Source organism: Leguminivora glycinivorella, chromosome 6 (assembly GCF_023078275.1).
Source record: "Leguminivora glycinivorella isolate SPB_JAAS2020 chromosome 6, LegGlyc_1.1, whole genome shotgun sequence".
NCBI classification, from domain to species: Eukaryota; Metazoa; Arthropoda; class Insecta; order Lepidoptera; family Tortricidae; genus Leguminivora; species Leguminivora glycinivorella.
The window spans coordinates 18,747,290-18,764,186 of record NC_062976.1 but is presented as its reverse complement, the minus strand read 5'-3'; the positions used below and the strand labels follow the sequence as shown (position 1 = coordinate 18,764,186).

Genomic DNA, 16,897 nt, shown 5'->3' with positions numbered 1-16,897 from the left:
AAATATCCCTTCAATTAATTTCAAATAATCGTACTTTATGTTAACAAATCTCGTGAATACATATTTTATTCACTAACATCATCCTACCTGTATTATGAATTCCATAGATTTATTTACGATTATTTTGTTACTTCATTAATACTACTTCATTAATAATAATACCAACATCCTGTGTAGAAGATTACCTTCGTCATTTTTACGTCATCCACACTTTTTGTCCGATGCCTGGTAGGTACTTATCTATTTTGTTATTAATTATTTTAAAACACTTATTGATACTTAATGCATTTTGTTCTGTTCAATATCTTCTTAGAACTGAACTGATTGGAACACAATCAATCCTGGTATTTTTACATAAAAGGGGGAACCGAGATTTTCACATGTATAGCGCGGTTTGTACTTACCTATTTAATAATTGCAATTATGCATTATGATGATTCAAAATTGCGGAAGAGCGTGCGACTTTCAATCCTGAGGTCGCAGGTTCGAATCCCGGCTCGTAGGTCAATGACTTTATTGGAACTGATGTGCGAAATGTCATTTGATATTTGCCAGTCGTTTTTCGGTGAAGCAAAACATCGTCAGAAAACGGGACTAATCCTATTACCCTTCGGGTTGGAAGGTAATCAAGCCAAATTTTGGGATTCGTTGTCAAAGCGGACCCCCAGGCTCCCATAAGCCGTGGCAAATGCCGGGATAACGCAAGGAGGATGACGAGGATTCTAAATTGATAGTATAAAAGACTAAAGATATACATATATGTTATAGACCAAGTGATTATTAGTGATTAATGAGGGCATTATGAATAATGTCAAGATGTATCGGGCCAAGTGATAAATGATGATCTCTAAAGACTGTTTTAAATACCCAGGATTGACTGCAAAACTTAAGTTAGCACTATATATAATTTATTATATAAAGAACAGTAAAGTATAATGAATAGCACTCTTCACTAAATTGAGCCTCTTTTGTCAGGAGCTTGAGATCATTTTCCAAAGTTTGACAGTTTTGTCTTTGCTGGCGGTGACTAAAGTTTCAGTAGCGGCGTCATAGTATACGCAGTTGATCACATCTGAAACAATACGGGGAGTATTAATCGTTCGTTTATTAGTAAATATTAAAGGACTGAGTGCACGCTCATATTGGGCGTACAGCGGGGTACACTGAGAGAAAATACCTACAACCAGTTTTCATGTTCGTTCAACAAGTTTTTTGGTTAAAATAGCGCCTACGTGCTCTTTGGTTCAAACAACAAGCTACTTGTCATTTGAATCGGCAATATATTTGAATCATCAAGTCGATTTTATAAAAACAACCTGACACATATTGTTTTAAACATACGTTTGGCTGATTCAAACGGATAAACCGCAACAAGTCGAACTTGTTAAATTCACAATGCAAATTTCTCTCAGTGTAGAGTACTCTTTATTATTTATTAATATCTGGGCGACCGAGCTTCGCTCGGTTCTATTTTAATATATCACGTCTTTAGATAAAAAAAAAACTCTTATAAATACAAAAACAAAAAAAAAAAGACAAAAACAAAAACTTAATTTCTGACCGGGATTCGAAACCCTGACACCTACGATCTATCTGCGTACATTAGACCGACCTCGTGCGACTGAGCTAAGCGGAATCGATGCGCGCGCGGCGAAATTAAGGACCATATTTTACGTTTACAAATGCGAAAGAAAAACTCATGAAAACTCGAAAATTCGCGTTTTCCGGGTTCCGAGATCGTCGGTATATATAAATAAATAAATAAATAAATAAATAAATAAATAAATAAATAAATATACAAGAATTGCTCGTTTAATAGTATAAGATACTGTGGCGGGGTGTGGCGTACGTCGTGAATGTCAAAAAATTAAAGTTCATACAAGTGTCCTGAGTGGACTGGACGTACACTCGCCCGCCGCGCTGCACGCATCACCGAACGCTTCGCTCCGAGCGTCCTCTCAGGCCTTACTTAGAAGACGTTTATATTTTGTACTTTTAGGTATTTAATAAATCGTAAACAAAAATTGGTACATTTTCGGGTAGATACATTTGTTGGTTAACCAACCAAATAAATAAATATTATAGGACATTCTTACACATATTGACTGAGTCTCACGATAAGCTCAAGAGGGCTTGTGTTGTGGGTACTCAGACAACGATATATATAATCAAAAGATATGTAACTCCGTACAGACAGCTAAAGTCTGAGAAAAAACTGTACGTCAAAACCATACAGAAAAAGGTACGGTGACCTAGATGGCGATACCCCTTTGGGGGACGCTCGGCTAAATGGCGCTAATATTAATATTTGACATTTTCACACATATCAAGCAAAGAATAATATGGGCCAAATTGTCAAAACTGAGGTTCAAAAGTCTTAAGCTTGTGTCGAGAGATGGCTGTCTATGCACTGTGATTACACATTTTACTTTGACAGTAACTCTCTATAATACTAGATTTATTTATTTGATATAATATACAAATACTTATATACCTCTACATAGAAAACATCCATGACTCAGGAACAAATATCTGTGCTCATCACACAAATAAATGCCCTTACCGGGATCGAACCCGGGACCGCGGCTTAGGAGGCAGGGCCACTACCCGCTAGGCCAGACCGGTCGTCAAAACCAATCGGATTTGTCACTGGGCTGGGAGACTGTTTTTAACCTGTTTTGGTTATACAACGTGTTTCCGGTATCACTCAAAACCTCAGACACCCCAACTGATTTTTATTTTTTTAAACTCATCTAGAGTATTCATCTTTTAATCTGATGGTTGCTTTTTTTTTAAATTGAATTTTTAATTTTCTGTGCAACTCTACTTGACTTTTAGCTCTACACTCAATAAAATAATTGCTAACTACCATCATAAACCATTAAACTATGTATTTATTTGTGTACGTTACTGCAACAACATAAGGTTTACCAATAGACAGCTAAGATGTCACTGTAAAACACTTTAAAGCTTTGCCACAGTAAACTTCAAATTGGACAGGTAATCGCAGTAAGCAAATTTAAACCCAATATATTCAAAATGACAAGGTTGTAATTAGGTACGAGTTCAATTTGTTATGACTTATGATAAACATTAAGATGAAATTGACAAACAACGTCAAACTCGTAGCGGAAAAAATAATCGTCCAAGTAACCAGCCAGTATTAATACCCCCAAATACTGAAAAAGGTAAACAACCTCTAGCAATGCGATATACACAATGTTGTTTTACGAATACAATAGAATAGGCACATAAAAAATAACTAATAATACTAATTTAAATTAAAATATGAACAAACGGTTTTCAGGTTTTTAGTGTTAAGTGAAACACGGTGTATAATTTTGTCATTTACCCTCAACTGGTTTAAGGAACCTTTTGAGGGTAAATTTTGTTTACTTTCAGTTAAATACCTAAAGATACAGACTATACACTGCGCCTGTAGCCTGCTCGTCTTGGTCATTCTGACCTGCCGCAGGCAGCGTGTAAGGAACCGTCGTCGGCAAGTTCGTCGAGCAACATTCGAACTCTACAATTTCATCCAAATTCCATCTAACTCTGACAGATTGCTGAGCTGTTCTCTTGGACTAATTAGAGCAAGCGAGCTGCGCCCAAAGATGGGTCAATCCGCGGCAAGAGTAACGTGAGTCACGATTTTATGACATGTTACATTTACGACGCAAGTTCAAGTGATAATTCTCTTAATGGACATTTTAAAAATTTGGGACACCCCAATTAGCCTAAGTTGTGTGTCATCTGTAGTTCAAATAAATACTCGATGAAGTCGTGACTTACGTTACTTTTACGTGGATTCACCCAGATGTTAAAATGAAAATAGATACATTTAAACGTCGCTCCAAGAGAGTCGAGTCGCGGGGTGATTTCGCTTACATGGTGTTCTAAATCGTGTCATTCACGATGACGCAGCACATATTTGTCGGAACGAACCTTGTTTGTATGACATTACAAACCCGAGCTTGCATCTTTGAATGAAACGATTTATACGAATCTTGAGAGGAAAGAAGACAAACTCATACTTCGATGGTGATATCTCTTTTTTAATCGTGCATGCATCTCGCTTGTACTTACCCGTACCTATGTTGTTACATGTATTGGCGAGAGCAAGACGCTCTGGCATCTACCATATATCATTTCGATGTTACAATGTAAGTTCAAATTAGTCTTTTAGACACGATTCGTTCGGAAAAAGCATGTGACAATTTACAGCGAACCATTTTTGAAACGCAGATGACATAACCCTTAATATCTTAGGAGAATCATTCTCAATATCTACGGATACTCATCTATAAATAAATTAAAGCAAACTAAACAATACACCTACATTTTACATCAAAAACGAAATATAATAAAAATAAAATAAATTAAAATAGTCACCCAAATCTTCTCTTAAGCTCGTATAACGAAGCTCGCAGAATGCATAATGTTCCTCTTTAATTTCTATCATACATTTTCGCAATCTTCATTTTTCTGTCATTCTTCAAAAGTGCGTACTTTCCTCTTCAGTCCTACACTTTCGTTCCATTCACGGATAATATAAGGTAAACGCGACGAACAAAACGTAAAACATAGAATGCAAATAAATATTAACACTAGTCTGATGAGATAAATGAAATATTGATATTTAAGATTCCTACAACTATGTATTATGATTTTCTTGCATGAGTTGTGTTCTCGTGTTTGACTCCATACATCTTGCACGACTTCAAGTATGGATTCTCGCGCGGGAACGCAACTCTTGCTAATAATCAAATAAAAGGTGGGAATGTAAATCTCTCAAATACCATAAAGTTAACTGATCGCATTTTGGCTTTAGGTGTTGAATTAATTAAAAAATAGCCTGAGAGCGTAGGCCTACACCCATGTCAAAGGCCGGCAACGCACTTCCATCCCTTCTGGTGTTTCGAACGTCCATCGGAGGCAGTGGACGCTTACCGATAAGGGATCGGTCTTCTCAGTTGCCTCCTATCGCATAAAGAACCCCTAAATTATTATATTTAGTCAGTCAAGCCTTTTTCGTCACTGGAAAGAAGCAGCATTTTTTTTAAATGTAGGGGCGAACGTTTATGGTTCCATCGAAAATTTAAACTTCACGCCTTGTTCTCTTGACAACCTTGTTAATCCCCGACGCAAAAACGACGGGGTGTTAGAAGTTTGATGTGTCTGTCTGTCTGTCTGCCTGTCTGTCTGCGTGTGAGTCTGTCTGTGGCATCGTAGCTCCTGAACGGATGAACCGATTTCGATTTAGTTTTTTTTGTTTGAAAGCTGAGTTAGTCGGGAGTGTTTTAGCCATGTTTCATGATATCGGTTCACTAAGTCGCGGTCGAGGTCGAGGCGAGCCGGGGCCGGGGGTTTTTTCAAAATTTTAATATTGTGGTTATTTGACTGGGTATATTTTTATCTACATACCTTGGTGCGCCTGCATTTCGGCACGCGGCTGCGCTCTCATCATGTCCCACTGCAGGAGTGCGCCGCGCTTCCCGCCCAGCCACAGCGCGCGCGGGCCCTGCCAGCACAGCGCGGCCGCACCTTCGGACAGTTGCGCGTGGTATACCTGTAGAAAAAACGCTTCATTACGTCGAGCAAGATCGAATTGTCACAAATCATTACAGAGATCTTACTTGATTGCACTTTAAAACAATAGCACTAAAAAGATTCCTGCAAGCACAGAGCGCTCTAAGTCACAAACGAGTAGGTATCTCAATGTCATTATCATGTCTGTATCGCGCGCGATGGTAACAATGTGGTCACTGGCGGGCAAAGAGGATCGAGTATTATAGAGAGTTACTGTCAAAGTAAAATGTGTAATCACAGTGCAAAGACTGCCATCCTCGACACAAGCTTAAAGCTTTTGAACCTCAGTTTTGACAATTTAGCCTAGCTTGATATGTGTTCAAATGTCAAATATTAATATTAGCGCCATCTAGCTGAGCGTACCCCAAAGGTGTAACGCCATCTAGGCCGCCGTATCTTTTTCTCTAGGGCTTTGAGGTACGTTTTTTTCTTAGACTTTATCCGTCTATACGGAGTTACATATGTCTTTGGTAGTAGTAAAGTATAGATAGATTCACTAAAGCTGGCACGAATGGATTGAATGAGTGAATGATAATATTTAAGTGTGCGTCACAAAATGATTACATACAGGTTGATACAAAAATTGATTATTGAAAACGTATTTGTAGATAAATTATACCGTATGACAGCCCAAATTCATCAGTATAAATAATACTACAAAAACTGAGTACCTACTGTCAAAGAAATTGATTTGTATACCATTTCGTACCTTGTCACAGAGACAATCAATATGAAACCCGGTAGATGTTATACGGTAAGACTTTAGGCAAGCTATGGAGTCGACATTTGCCATAAATCTAAAACCTTATTCATATTCATACTCATTTGTTGATTTTATGTTAAAATGCCTTTATAGCGATAGAGTATGATAATAGTACATTACTACAAAGGCCGGGACAAATGGGGTTGCCAGCCGAAGACATATAGACGGCCGAGCGAAGCGAGGCCGGATAGGTCTGAGGCGGGCAACCCCATTTCCCGCCGAGGTATGTATAGTGCTTTTCTCAAACATGGTATGAAATAAATAAAGTCTACTGAAAATAGTAACTTTGGATGGCTGTATCTCCTAAACGGTGCGTCGTAGCGCAAAAATAATCGAATTTTCGTTCCCCTTTAATATCCCGTATACGCCTATAAAAAAACAAAAAATAAAAAAAAAAAAAAAAAATTTTTGTATGAAAACGCACCCTAAAATCAAATAGCATAATTTTTATTTTTCTTGAATAACAAATCCCATTTTGTTGTTGTTTACAAAATATTAGGAGCCACCTGTATAAGAACGGCACTCACACTAACACTCGAAGTGACAGGTGACATAACTTTCATTCAATCCATTCGTGCCAGCATTAGTGAATCTATCTATACTCACCGAGTCACATACAAGTAGATCTGTCACACTCATATCCGTATCGCGAGCGATCGTAACAATTCGGTCCCCAGCTGGTATAAAACAGGCGCCGACGATAGGTGAGGTATGGATGGACATTTTGGCGAGTAGTTCGCGGGCCATGAGGTCCCAAACGTAGAGCTCGCCGTCGCTCGTGCCAGCTATTATGTCCACACTGTGGCGTCGACGTCTGAAACAAAAAAAATAGTCATTAAGTCGGTAAAAAAGTAGTAAATTGGCCAGGTAAGCGATTCTGTTTATCGCGGAGACTCCGTTGTCGATCGGGATAGTCCCAGTTTGAAAAACATACTTTATTCCCGTTAGTGTAAGTCATGGAGCGCAGCCGAGTTGACAATCGTTTGAGCTATACGAACGGCGTGCTGTTTTTTTTTCGAAATGCTGTTTATATGAAAGAGTGATGGGAAAACATAAAACGTTTTGTAGCACAGACGATATCAAGATGGAATTTTCTCCAACGGGAAGAAAAAGGACGGCATGTTGCCTATGATCATATTTCTATGATAAACATATGATAGTGGACTATCGGCCTAACAGTACATACCTGAAGGTGACAGCGCACACTTTCCCGTCGTGATCAAACTCGACGCGCAGCCCGCGTAGCGCCTGCCCCGTGCGCCCCAGTTCGCCCCATGCGCGCACTACTCCATCGTGCCCGCCAGATATTAGAAGTCGTTCTGAGAAATACAAATAAATACAGTTTTAAAGAAGAGGCAAAATGATTGGTCATTGGATACGACATGATACCTTCTTTAAAAATATTCTATAAGGAAAGGTAAAAGGAAGAAGAGGGCGAGGAAGACCAAGGAAGAGTTTTGTTGACCAGCTCAAGGACAAGGCCGGTGTCATGTCGTATCAAGAACTAAAGAGGAAAGCGGAGAATAGGAAAATATGGCGCATACTCCACCGACAAGAGCTACATAGCTCTTAAATAAGAAGAAGACAGTTGTCAAATTAGGATAAAGTAATGTAGAATATTCTCTATTACATAAAATATATGTTACGAAAGGAATGACGTACGAAATTAAATATAGGATGTGGGCGATCTGACCATGTATAAACAGGGAATGGCATCAAATCACGCAGGATGTCGGCCAATAGACACGCCACGTTTTGTCATTTCACTAGATTTGTTTAGGGATTTGATAAAATCCCTGAACCACGACAGTGAGTTGACGAAACGAACTCAAAAAGTCAACTAGTTTTAACATTTCCCTAATCAAATTTAGGGAAATGATAAAGTCTCAATTGGTGATTTGATCAAATGTCTGAACCGGTTTCGTGAAGTGACAAAGCCAAGAATCTAATATATTCAATTAGATTTATTAGACCCTTGCCTTTGTCACTTGATTTGATTGAATCCTTAGCTAGATTAGTGAAATGGTAAAATTGAATCCGTTTTTAAGAGTTTTTGGTTTTCTATAAATAAGAAAAAAAAAAGAATAAGTGTAGAAACAAAGCTAAAAATGTTTCATTTTAAATTATTTTCATATTTATTAAAACATTTTGTCTTTACACTGAACTTGTTTAGCGAAATGATAAAACTAGTTAAGTTTATAAGCTCGTTTCGTCAACTTACTGACGTGGTTCAGGGATTTTATCAAATCCCTAAACAAATCTTGTGAAATGACAAAACGTGGCGTGTCTATTGGTCGATTTTGTGATTTCACTAAACAGAGTAAGGGATTTAGTCAAATGACTGAAATCTTCTAGAGAAATGATAAAATGGATTCGCCATTTTGACATCCTGCGTGATTTGATCATATACCTTAGTGATTTGATGAAATCTCTGTTTTGACCATTTCCCTGCCACAAACATACTCATTTCTGAAGCGTCCAGTCCAGTGATAGAACGAAAAGTGATTTTGACTTTGACTCAGAGTAGAAAAGTACAGATACCGTACGTAAAATATAGGCCAAAATAATTACCATTACTGAGGTTATGAGGTACTTAGTATCATAGTAGTTCAAAGGTTTACCTTTTTCTAACCACAGTAAACAGCTTACGCAGTCATCATGCGCTCTAAAACTCTCCACCACCCTGCCGTAATCCACGTCGTACAGATATCTGAAAAAAAAAACATTTATCAAATGAAAAGACGCCAAACATTTCATGACACGCCACTAACGATATGCATGGCGTTCATAGTTCAAAAGGTTAAAGCAGAAAACCAATATCAATGTCAAGGAAAATTATCAGCAGGCAAAAACAATAGTTACATTTACTACACAATACACTCACATTTCATTGTCCCACGAGCCAGCTGCGACAATATTTTCATCGACCATGACGCACGAACTAAGCGGAGTCGTACTCAGTATGACGCTCCGTATTTGCTTCTTCAATGACGTATCATACACTTTTAAAGTCCCATCTTTCCCCACAGAAATCAGTCTTTGACCTTGCCTTAACGCACATGTAACTTCCTCTTTATGTATCTGAATACTATCAATACATTCCAATGTGTAAACAATATCGTTTTCTTCCAAATCCTCTTTTATGCTCTTAGGTATTTCATGCGTGACTCTTCGAACGTGGGGCTTGGTGAAAAGTTGCTTTGGTACTTGACCGAATTCCATTATTTGTACTTCTAATGCATGCCTGTCGTTCATATCGTAGATGTCATCTAAGTCGACGGAGCCTTCGTAGCATACGTGGTGAAAAACTGAAACGATAGGTGAACAATTACTACGAGTCTCAATACTCTCAATCAGTGGTGATCAAGATGTGTATGAAATCCTTTAAAATCAAAAATTATTCAAATATCTATTTAGAAATGTGTACCTAAGTAATTAATACGAATGTAGTTCCTTTCACGAACTGCTAGCAAGCTTTGACCGCCAAAAACGTAAACACAGGCCAACCAAAACAAAGCTTCGTGTGTTCGACAAGGTTTACAATCACGAACAGCGCATGATAGATAAGTGTGGCGTTGAAAGGGTTAGAAAGATAAAACAATGTAAGCGAATACAAACCATTATTAGCTTTAATAGCCTCCTCCCCTCTCTGTTTATATCCAAAAATGAGATCGATCCACAAATGCAAGTGCCTAGAGACATATTCCGACTCTAACGCCGCCCGAAGTTTTGCCACGAAGTTAGCCGGTGAATCCGCCCAGGGCGGGAGCGCGACGTTGTTCACTTTAGTCCCGTCGTGGCGGTCTCCGAAGTTTATTTGGTATTTGTTTATTAGGAAGTCGCCTTTGGCGTCTGTGTCGTAGAATTCGGGGACTAACTCCTGTAAATTAGAGATGGTTTTGTAAAAATAGTGAGTAGTAGGATCACTGACTAATATTAACACTTCGCCACGGCAAAATATGGGGTCAACGAAGCAAATCAAAATTTAACTCTTAAACTCACTCCTTGTGTTGCAGGCGTATGGACGCCGTTACGGTGACCGTTTTCCATCAGGCGGACCGTATGCTTGTTTGCCACCGACGTAGTATAAAAAAAGACTAACCCTCTGACTCAAATGGTACCGCCGTTATTGTCTTTATTTATTTCAATGATAATATTCTTAGACCTATAGTTTCATTATAGGTACAGGAAAATGTAATGACTTTACCTTAAAATCGGACATGTTTCTTAAACAGTTATTATAAACGTCTTTCACTGAGTTGAACATTCTGTCGGGATGGTCAAACCTTCCGTTTTGAAGACAAAGCATATATTCGGGATATTTTCGGACCTGAAAATTAGAACCAATCTATTTCACAGTCTTCACAGATGTATGAAACATTTTACACCTTATTCCATTATATAGGTAACAAGATGTAAATTGCAAATGGACTTCAGCTTATCATTGACGTCGTAAATATTTGCAAATGCAATCATAAATACTGCTCAAGCGAAGCGTCTCCATTTTAGCAAGGTCAAAAATGCTTTTTCATCACATGCGCACACTAAATGTGATTTTGCACGCTGGCAGAGCGTGAGTTATAGTAAAATCGTTCTCCCAAGGGAGTTATGAAATTTCTAGTACCGTATTTAACTTCTTTTTATCTTTTACATATTTTTTACATTGCGAGTGTGATGAAAAACATTGTGTGTAACTCGGGGAGTATGAATATTACTAACTCGAGTCTTTAAATCGCTCCGGCAAGCCGTCGCGATTTAACTTACTCTCGTTAGTAATATTCAACTTCCTCCCCTTGTTGCACAATGTACTATTGTATGTGCAGATGACATCTTTTACAGATTGTTAAGTTCGAATTATTTTTGATTATATTGTGGATACCTTTTTAATGGCAGTGTGGCTTAACATAATGTAATATAACAGTACAATAGTAGTTTATACGACTGTGCATAATGAAGGGCAATTCAACGCGTGTGGGTTTATGAAACGAGCCGAAGGCGAGTTTCATAATAGTATCACACGTAATTATTTTTCAAATCGGGACTTAATCGCGTATAAGAATAAGAATAATTTATTGGAAAAACCTTATTGCTAATGTTACATTTATGCATTTACTTATATTACGTGCAGTGTTACGTGCGCCCGAACTAGGAAAAGAATCCTGTATATATGACTACATATTAAACTCACCTCCAACGTTTCAGGGACGGCGTTGTCCCCGTGGTCTCGGAGAAGACTTCACACGAGCGTTGTGAAGGGTGAAAGCTCACCCGCATTATAATCATTAATAAAAAAATGTTTACTTACTAGATAAAATAGCACCAATCCTGGAGCAGAGTAATGTGAGCCATACATAAATTTAGGATGTGACATCTCATGGTATCTTTCCTTTAATTTCTCTAACCTATCCGGATTTAACGCCCCCATGGGCTTAGACAGGTCTCTGTATACATCAACATTGTCGAGGTCTAATTCTGTAGATGTGTAGTCTGATATTACCCAGGGAAAAACTGGGTATTGTGTGAGATCATTTTTACTTCTGTCTGCGAGGCTGAAAAACAAATGAAAAATGATAAGTGGATTTGCAATCAAAGTAAAAAGCTGAGGAGAGCATAATTCGTGTCATATAGCTACAGACAGCATTTAATAGTAACGGACACGTTTCGTTATTTCTATGGTAATGAAACTGTGTCACTATCATTTGATGCTGACTGCATACCAATAACCAATTTTATTTTCGACTTATTTTCGCTTTCAGGATCAGCAACTGAATTATAAAATGGGTCGTTTCAAACACGTTATAATACCTAGAAGTCACTATTAGTCCCATTTTTCCCACTCCTCCTAAAATACTCACAATAAAATATTTGATGATAAAGCGTAATTCAAAGGACTCCCCGGTCGGGCTTTTCCCACTCAAAACAAAATAAGTAGTATTTCTGACTAGTTCTTCTTTAAATCCTATTACCTTCTGACTAGTGCCTAAGAAATCAATGGTTTTGTAGTTTCAAACCTCACTTAGTAACAGGCGCGTAGATAAGGCCAATCGTTCATGCTCCGTGGCGTATCGGAGATACAGACCGATAAACATTAGTACAATTTTCAATTTGCCGCTTTTTCCTAGTGACGGAAAAACTTGACAGCTTATATCTCTCTCTTTAGCACTAAGGGTCTCCCCAAACCTACCGACGTGGAACCGGCTTTGACGGAAAAAAAATCGCTGGTTGGTAAGAACATACGTACGCCTGCGTTCAGCTTTCTGACGCATAAGTGACGTACTAACGAGCGATTTTTGGTGAGACGATTCCGCGTCGTTACGCATCGGAGCATAACCATTGCCTCCGCTACGAATCCTAAACAGATGAATGGTGAATACATAAAATAGTTACCAATTCAAATGCATCAAGTAGTCATAATTGGACACCACTCCGTTTTGCCACTGCAGCGTAGTTTCCTCGGCGTGAACTTTTTCTAGGCGAACGCTGGGGGACTGCTCTAAAATATCGTAGGTTCTGTCCCTGTCATCCTGGGATTGAAATGTTAGGTAGATGTGGGCAACAGAACTCTCTTCTGCGCTGTAGATCTCCAAGCCCTGTAAGAAATAAGAGTGCTATGTTTAGAAAATTAACATTCAAAAGGATCTTAAAGTCCGAAATATAATAACTACCTTTATCAACAACCTACAAAATGGTTTGTATTGTATGAACATTATAATAAATTAAAATTAGGTAGATACCTACTTAAAAAGTAAACTGCAGAATATTAGCTTAGCTTAATTGAAAACAAAACCAAAATTGGAGCACGTAATGTTTTGACTATCTTGATTACGTAGATAAGTCTATACATAGTGGCCGTATTTTAAACGCTCAGTGGGAAGCGAATACCGTCGTCCATGAACCCCTCCAACGCCAGAGCTGCAAGTGCAACGGCCTTTACGATGGGACTACGCTCTCTCCTCGAAGGTCGTGCCGGTCCGAAAGTTACGCTAACTATACCATACAATCACTACTAAGGTACAGCGGGGCAAATCTCGACTGGGGGACAATTGTAACTGATCCATTTTTCCATTATTACACTATGATGTTGAGTTCTACATGTATCCACTGAGCACGCCTACCATATATAAACCGGTGGACACTCTATTTAATAATGCAAACATTGTAAAACATGGACCAGTTACATTTGCCCTGCTGTACCTTATATTATAGGTAGCTTCTTATAACAATTTTACAAATTTTACGAATGAAATTGCTTCAAGTTAAGCTGTAATCTGACCTAAATGTATTTACTATGATCCAACCAAAAAAAAATCGATTACAGTCATTAAATGCTGTTATCAAATTAAGTAGGTAGATGAAAAGTTAATTAAATACAAACCAAAGAGAACCTCATCTATAGTCTAGTTCGTGTTATTCACGATGTCGTGCAGATTTGTCAAAACTTAAAGGTTTTAATACCATGACATTACGAGTCAAGGCGAGACTTCGCGAAAGACATGATCTATAGTGTTAAGAATACCTAATTATAAGGAAGTTGTGCAACTACAATGGAAGCCTCCGTTTGAACAGCAATTGCAAGTTACAGTGGCTGGCCATGAAGGTCGCACTCCATAAAGAAAAACTGCGAGCATTCATGGCGAATTGGGATTTAAAATATAAATACATCTGAAATTTTATTGATAAAGTATAGGTACATTGAAATGTTGGCCCACTTTATCTTCGTACTAATTATGTTTAAAACTATACTTTATTCAAAACATACTCGCAAACCATTTCATAATAGATATAAGTTTAAAGTATGTATTTTTAAATTAACATCATATTCTTTGCATTATCCTGGATTTAGTCAATGAGAGCCTGGGGGTCCCTTGGCAACTAATCCCAGTTATTAGCTTTTAAGATAGGTATGAATAAGAAAACTGGAAAATGTTTGTGTTATTTTAATCAAATTTAGATATTGACCTATAATATACAACATACATACAATCACGCCTGTGTCCCATGAAGGGGTAGGCAGAGCACATGAAACTACTCAGGTTTCAGTGCCACTCTTGGCAAATAAAGGGTTGAAAGAAAACGAAACTGTGACATTGCAGTGACAGGTTGCCAGCCTCTCGCCTACGCCACAATTTAACCCATATGACTTCTACGACACCCACGGGAAGAAATGAAATTCTTAATACGGGCTATAATATAGCTTGCTTATAATAAATCAGCAGATCTACCCAAATTTTAAGTTAAAACTCTGGATTAATGCCTACTAAATTCAAATTACAAATAACAAGGAAGTTCTCACATATTAAACTAGCTATTTCCCGCGGCTTCGCCCGCATACTAATCTAATCTTGTCATACAAATTTTGGACCGCCATTTCACCCCAGATGAATTTTGAAATATCCTTTCTTAGTGCTCCTCTACACCTTATAACGAACCTATGTGTCAAATTTTGAATCTCTAGGACCAGCACTTTCGGCTGTACATTGATATGTCAGTCAGTCAGTCAATCAGTTTCCTCTTTTATATATTTAGATGAAATTATTGCATGTTTTCAGGATAAGGATGTAAAGCTGATAAAGTGAACAAGGAAATGTCTACATTATGTGATTAAGCATTATATAATTTATATATTTTGCAAATATCGCTTAGCAGATAAGGAATAACAGAACAACATTGAGTGATACATACAACTTGCCTTAGTAAAAATCTGCGCTTGTACAGCCTCTTCAGGTGGCTCAGCTTTAGTTTCAAAATTGGGCTCTGTAAATAATTAATTGTATAAGTTAATGCAAAGATTGGTAAATTTATTTTATAGAAGTCTAGCTTTTGCCCGCGGCTTCGCTCATGTTATAAAGAGACAAAAAGTAGCCTATGTCACTCTCCATCCCTTCAACTATCTCCACTTAAAAAATCGCGCCAATTCGTCGCTCCTTTTTGCCGTGAAAGACGGACAAACAAACAGACACACACACTTTGTCATTTATAATATTAGTATGGATATTTCAATTGAACTAAGATTAAAAGTTAGGAAAAACTAAATACTTACATACAAATACAATTAAAATATAATTTTTAATTATTAAAAACAATCAATAAAAAAAAGTAAGGAAAATGTGCAATTCCTCAAAAATTAACAGTATTTAAAATCAAATGTAGCTATTATTCAGCAACAAATGATTAGTCACAGCTATCTTATCTGGTAAACAAAGTGTATTTCATAATATTTGCACTATTATAATAAGCTCTGATAACAAATATGAATCATATAAATATACTCACACTTTCAACATTGCTGAAGGGCTGAAAATATAATGTTGTTGGTGTTAAAGCCAGCTTGCCTTGATGCCTAACTAATGGTGATATTTTTCCGCCTGCAGCTCACAAACTATCTCCTCAGTAAAGTCATCCATCATGACTGGGTCAAATACCATCCGCATGTACCTAGAGTGCAGAATAGTAGCCACCATACTGTTGTGTTCAGGTGCATTCAATGTGGATGCCCTTTGCAACTGGTGCATTTGATACAACGTCTCTTCTGCCGAAGCAAAATCGAAAAATATATAAAAAGTTTTCTTTTCATATTGAAATTTATATGGAGCCAATATGTTTTCCTCCAGCATTTCTGCAAACTGCTTTATCTCTACTTTGATCACATTCTGCGGACTTTCAGAAGTCTGGGGTTTTATTACATCTATGCTTGTACAGTCTCTGAAGTGTAACTTAATTAATGGATATGTCCAGTCTCTAGGCTCAAACACAAGAGACTTTGAGCAAAGTTTCAGTCTACCTTGCCTGGAATTACCTCCATGTAATGATTCCAGATCATTGAAAATACATGAATAATCTTCAAAATAAATTTCACCTGGCTCTAAAAGGAGCATCGAAAATCTGCAACAGAGTTTACAGTAGTTGATAATGGCAAAAATAAGCAATACTTATATTTATTACAATAGATTATTTTATAAATCGTGCAGCATCAATACATCTTATGACTCATAATAACAAAGAGGAGTGTGATTCGTTGAATAAATACCTTGATTTGTCCATAACTTATTTTGTATCCAAAGTTTTTACTAGATGAAGATGAAGTTCTTAATTTTTCCTTGTCGGTACAATTTCAAATAACACCGTTTAGTCATTTACAACAGGAACATTAACAAAAGTATTATCACAATAATAAACTGGTATTTACTTTTTCTTTGTACTTCGATTTCCTTTCGTTTCCGTCTGAACAAAATGAAAGGCTTGTAGCAGCTGGCTCGGGAGGCGCTATATTTTGACTTAACAGTTTGACAGTGACAGTACTGACAGCCCTGAAGGACAATCAAAAATATGAAAAAATTGGTTGTCTGTAAAGTCGTTTACGGACGGTAGTTTTACGTGATAACGTCAAACATTACAGTAGTATAGACAGGGGCGGTCAGAGTATAGCAAAAGGGGCCCGATTCTGGGACTTTTTTCACGTTTTTTTATTTATTTATTAAAAATACCAAAAGTTAACAGTATTTCACCAAAGCACTTATGTGGTAATATAATTATGTACATGTTAAA

The 16,897-nt window shown here is 37.5% G+C and overlaps 1 protein-coding gene across 1 annotated transcript; it reads right to left on the bottom strand.

Moving 5' to 3' along the window:
- LOC125227522 (protein FAN-like) lies at positions 1–16,610 on the bottom strand. Its single transcript, XM_048131856.1, is given in 14 exon segments — positions 1–1,072; positions 5,425–5,569; positions 6,959–7,166; positions 7,539–7,671; positions 8,974–9,062; positions 9,237–9,660; positions 9,971–10,232; positions 10,560–10,682; positions 11,658–11,901; positions 12,740–12,942; positions 15,035–15,106; positions 15,626–15,708; positions 15,711–16,234; positions 16,380–16,610. Coding segments are annotated over 14 exon segments (2,625 nt in total). The 5' UTR covers positions 16,394–16,610; the 3' UTR covers positions 1–971.
- Between the last annotated feature and the right edge of the window lie 287 nt (positions 16,611–16,897).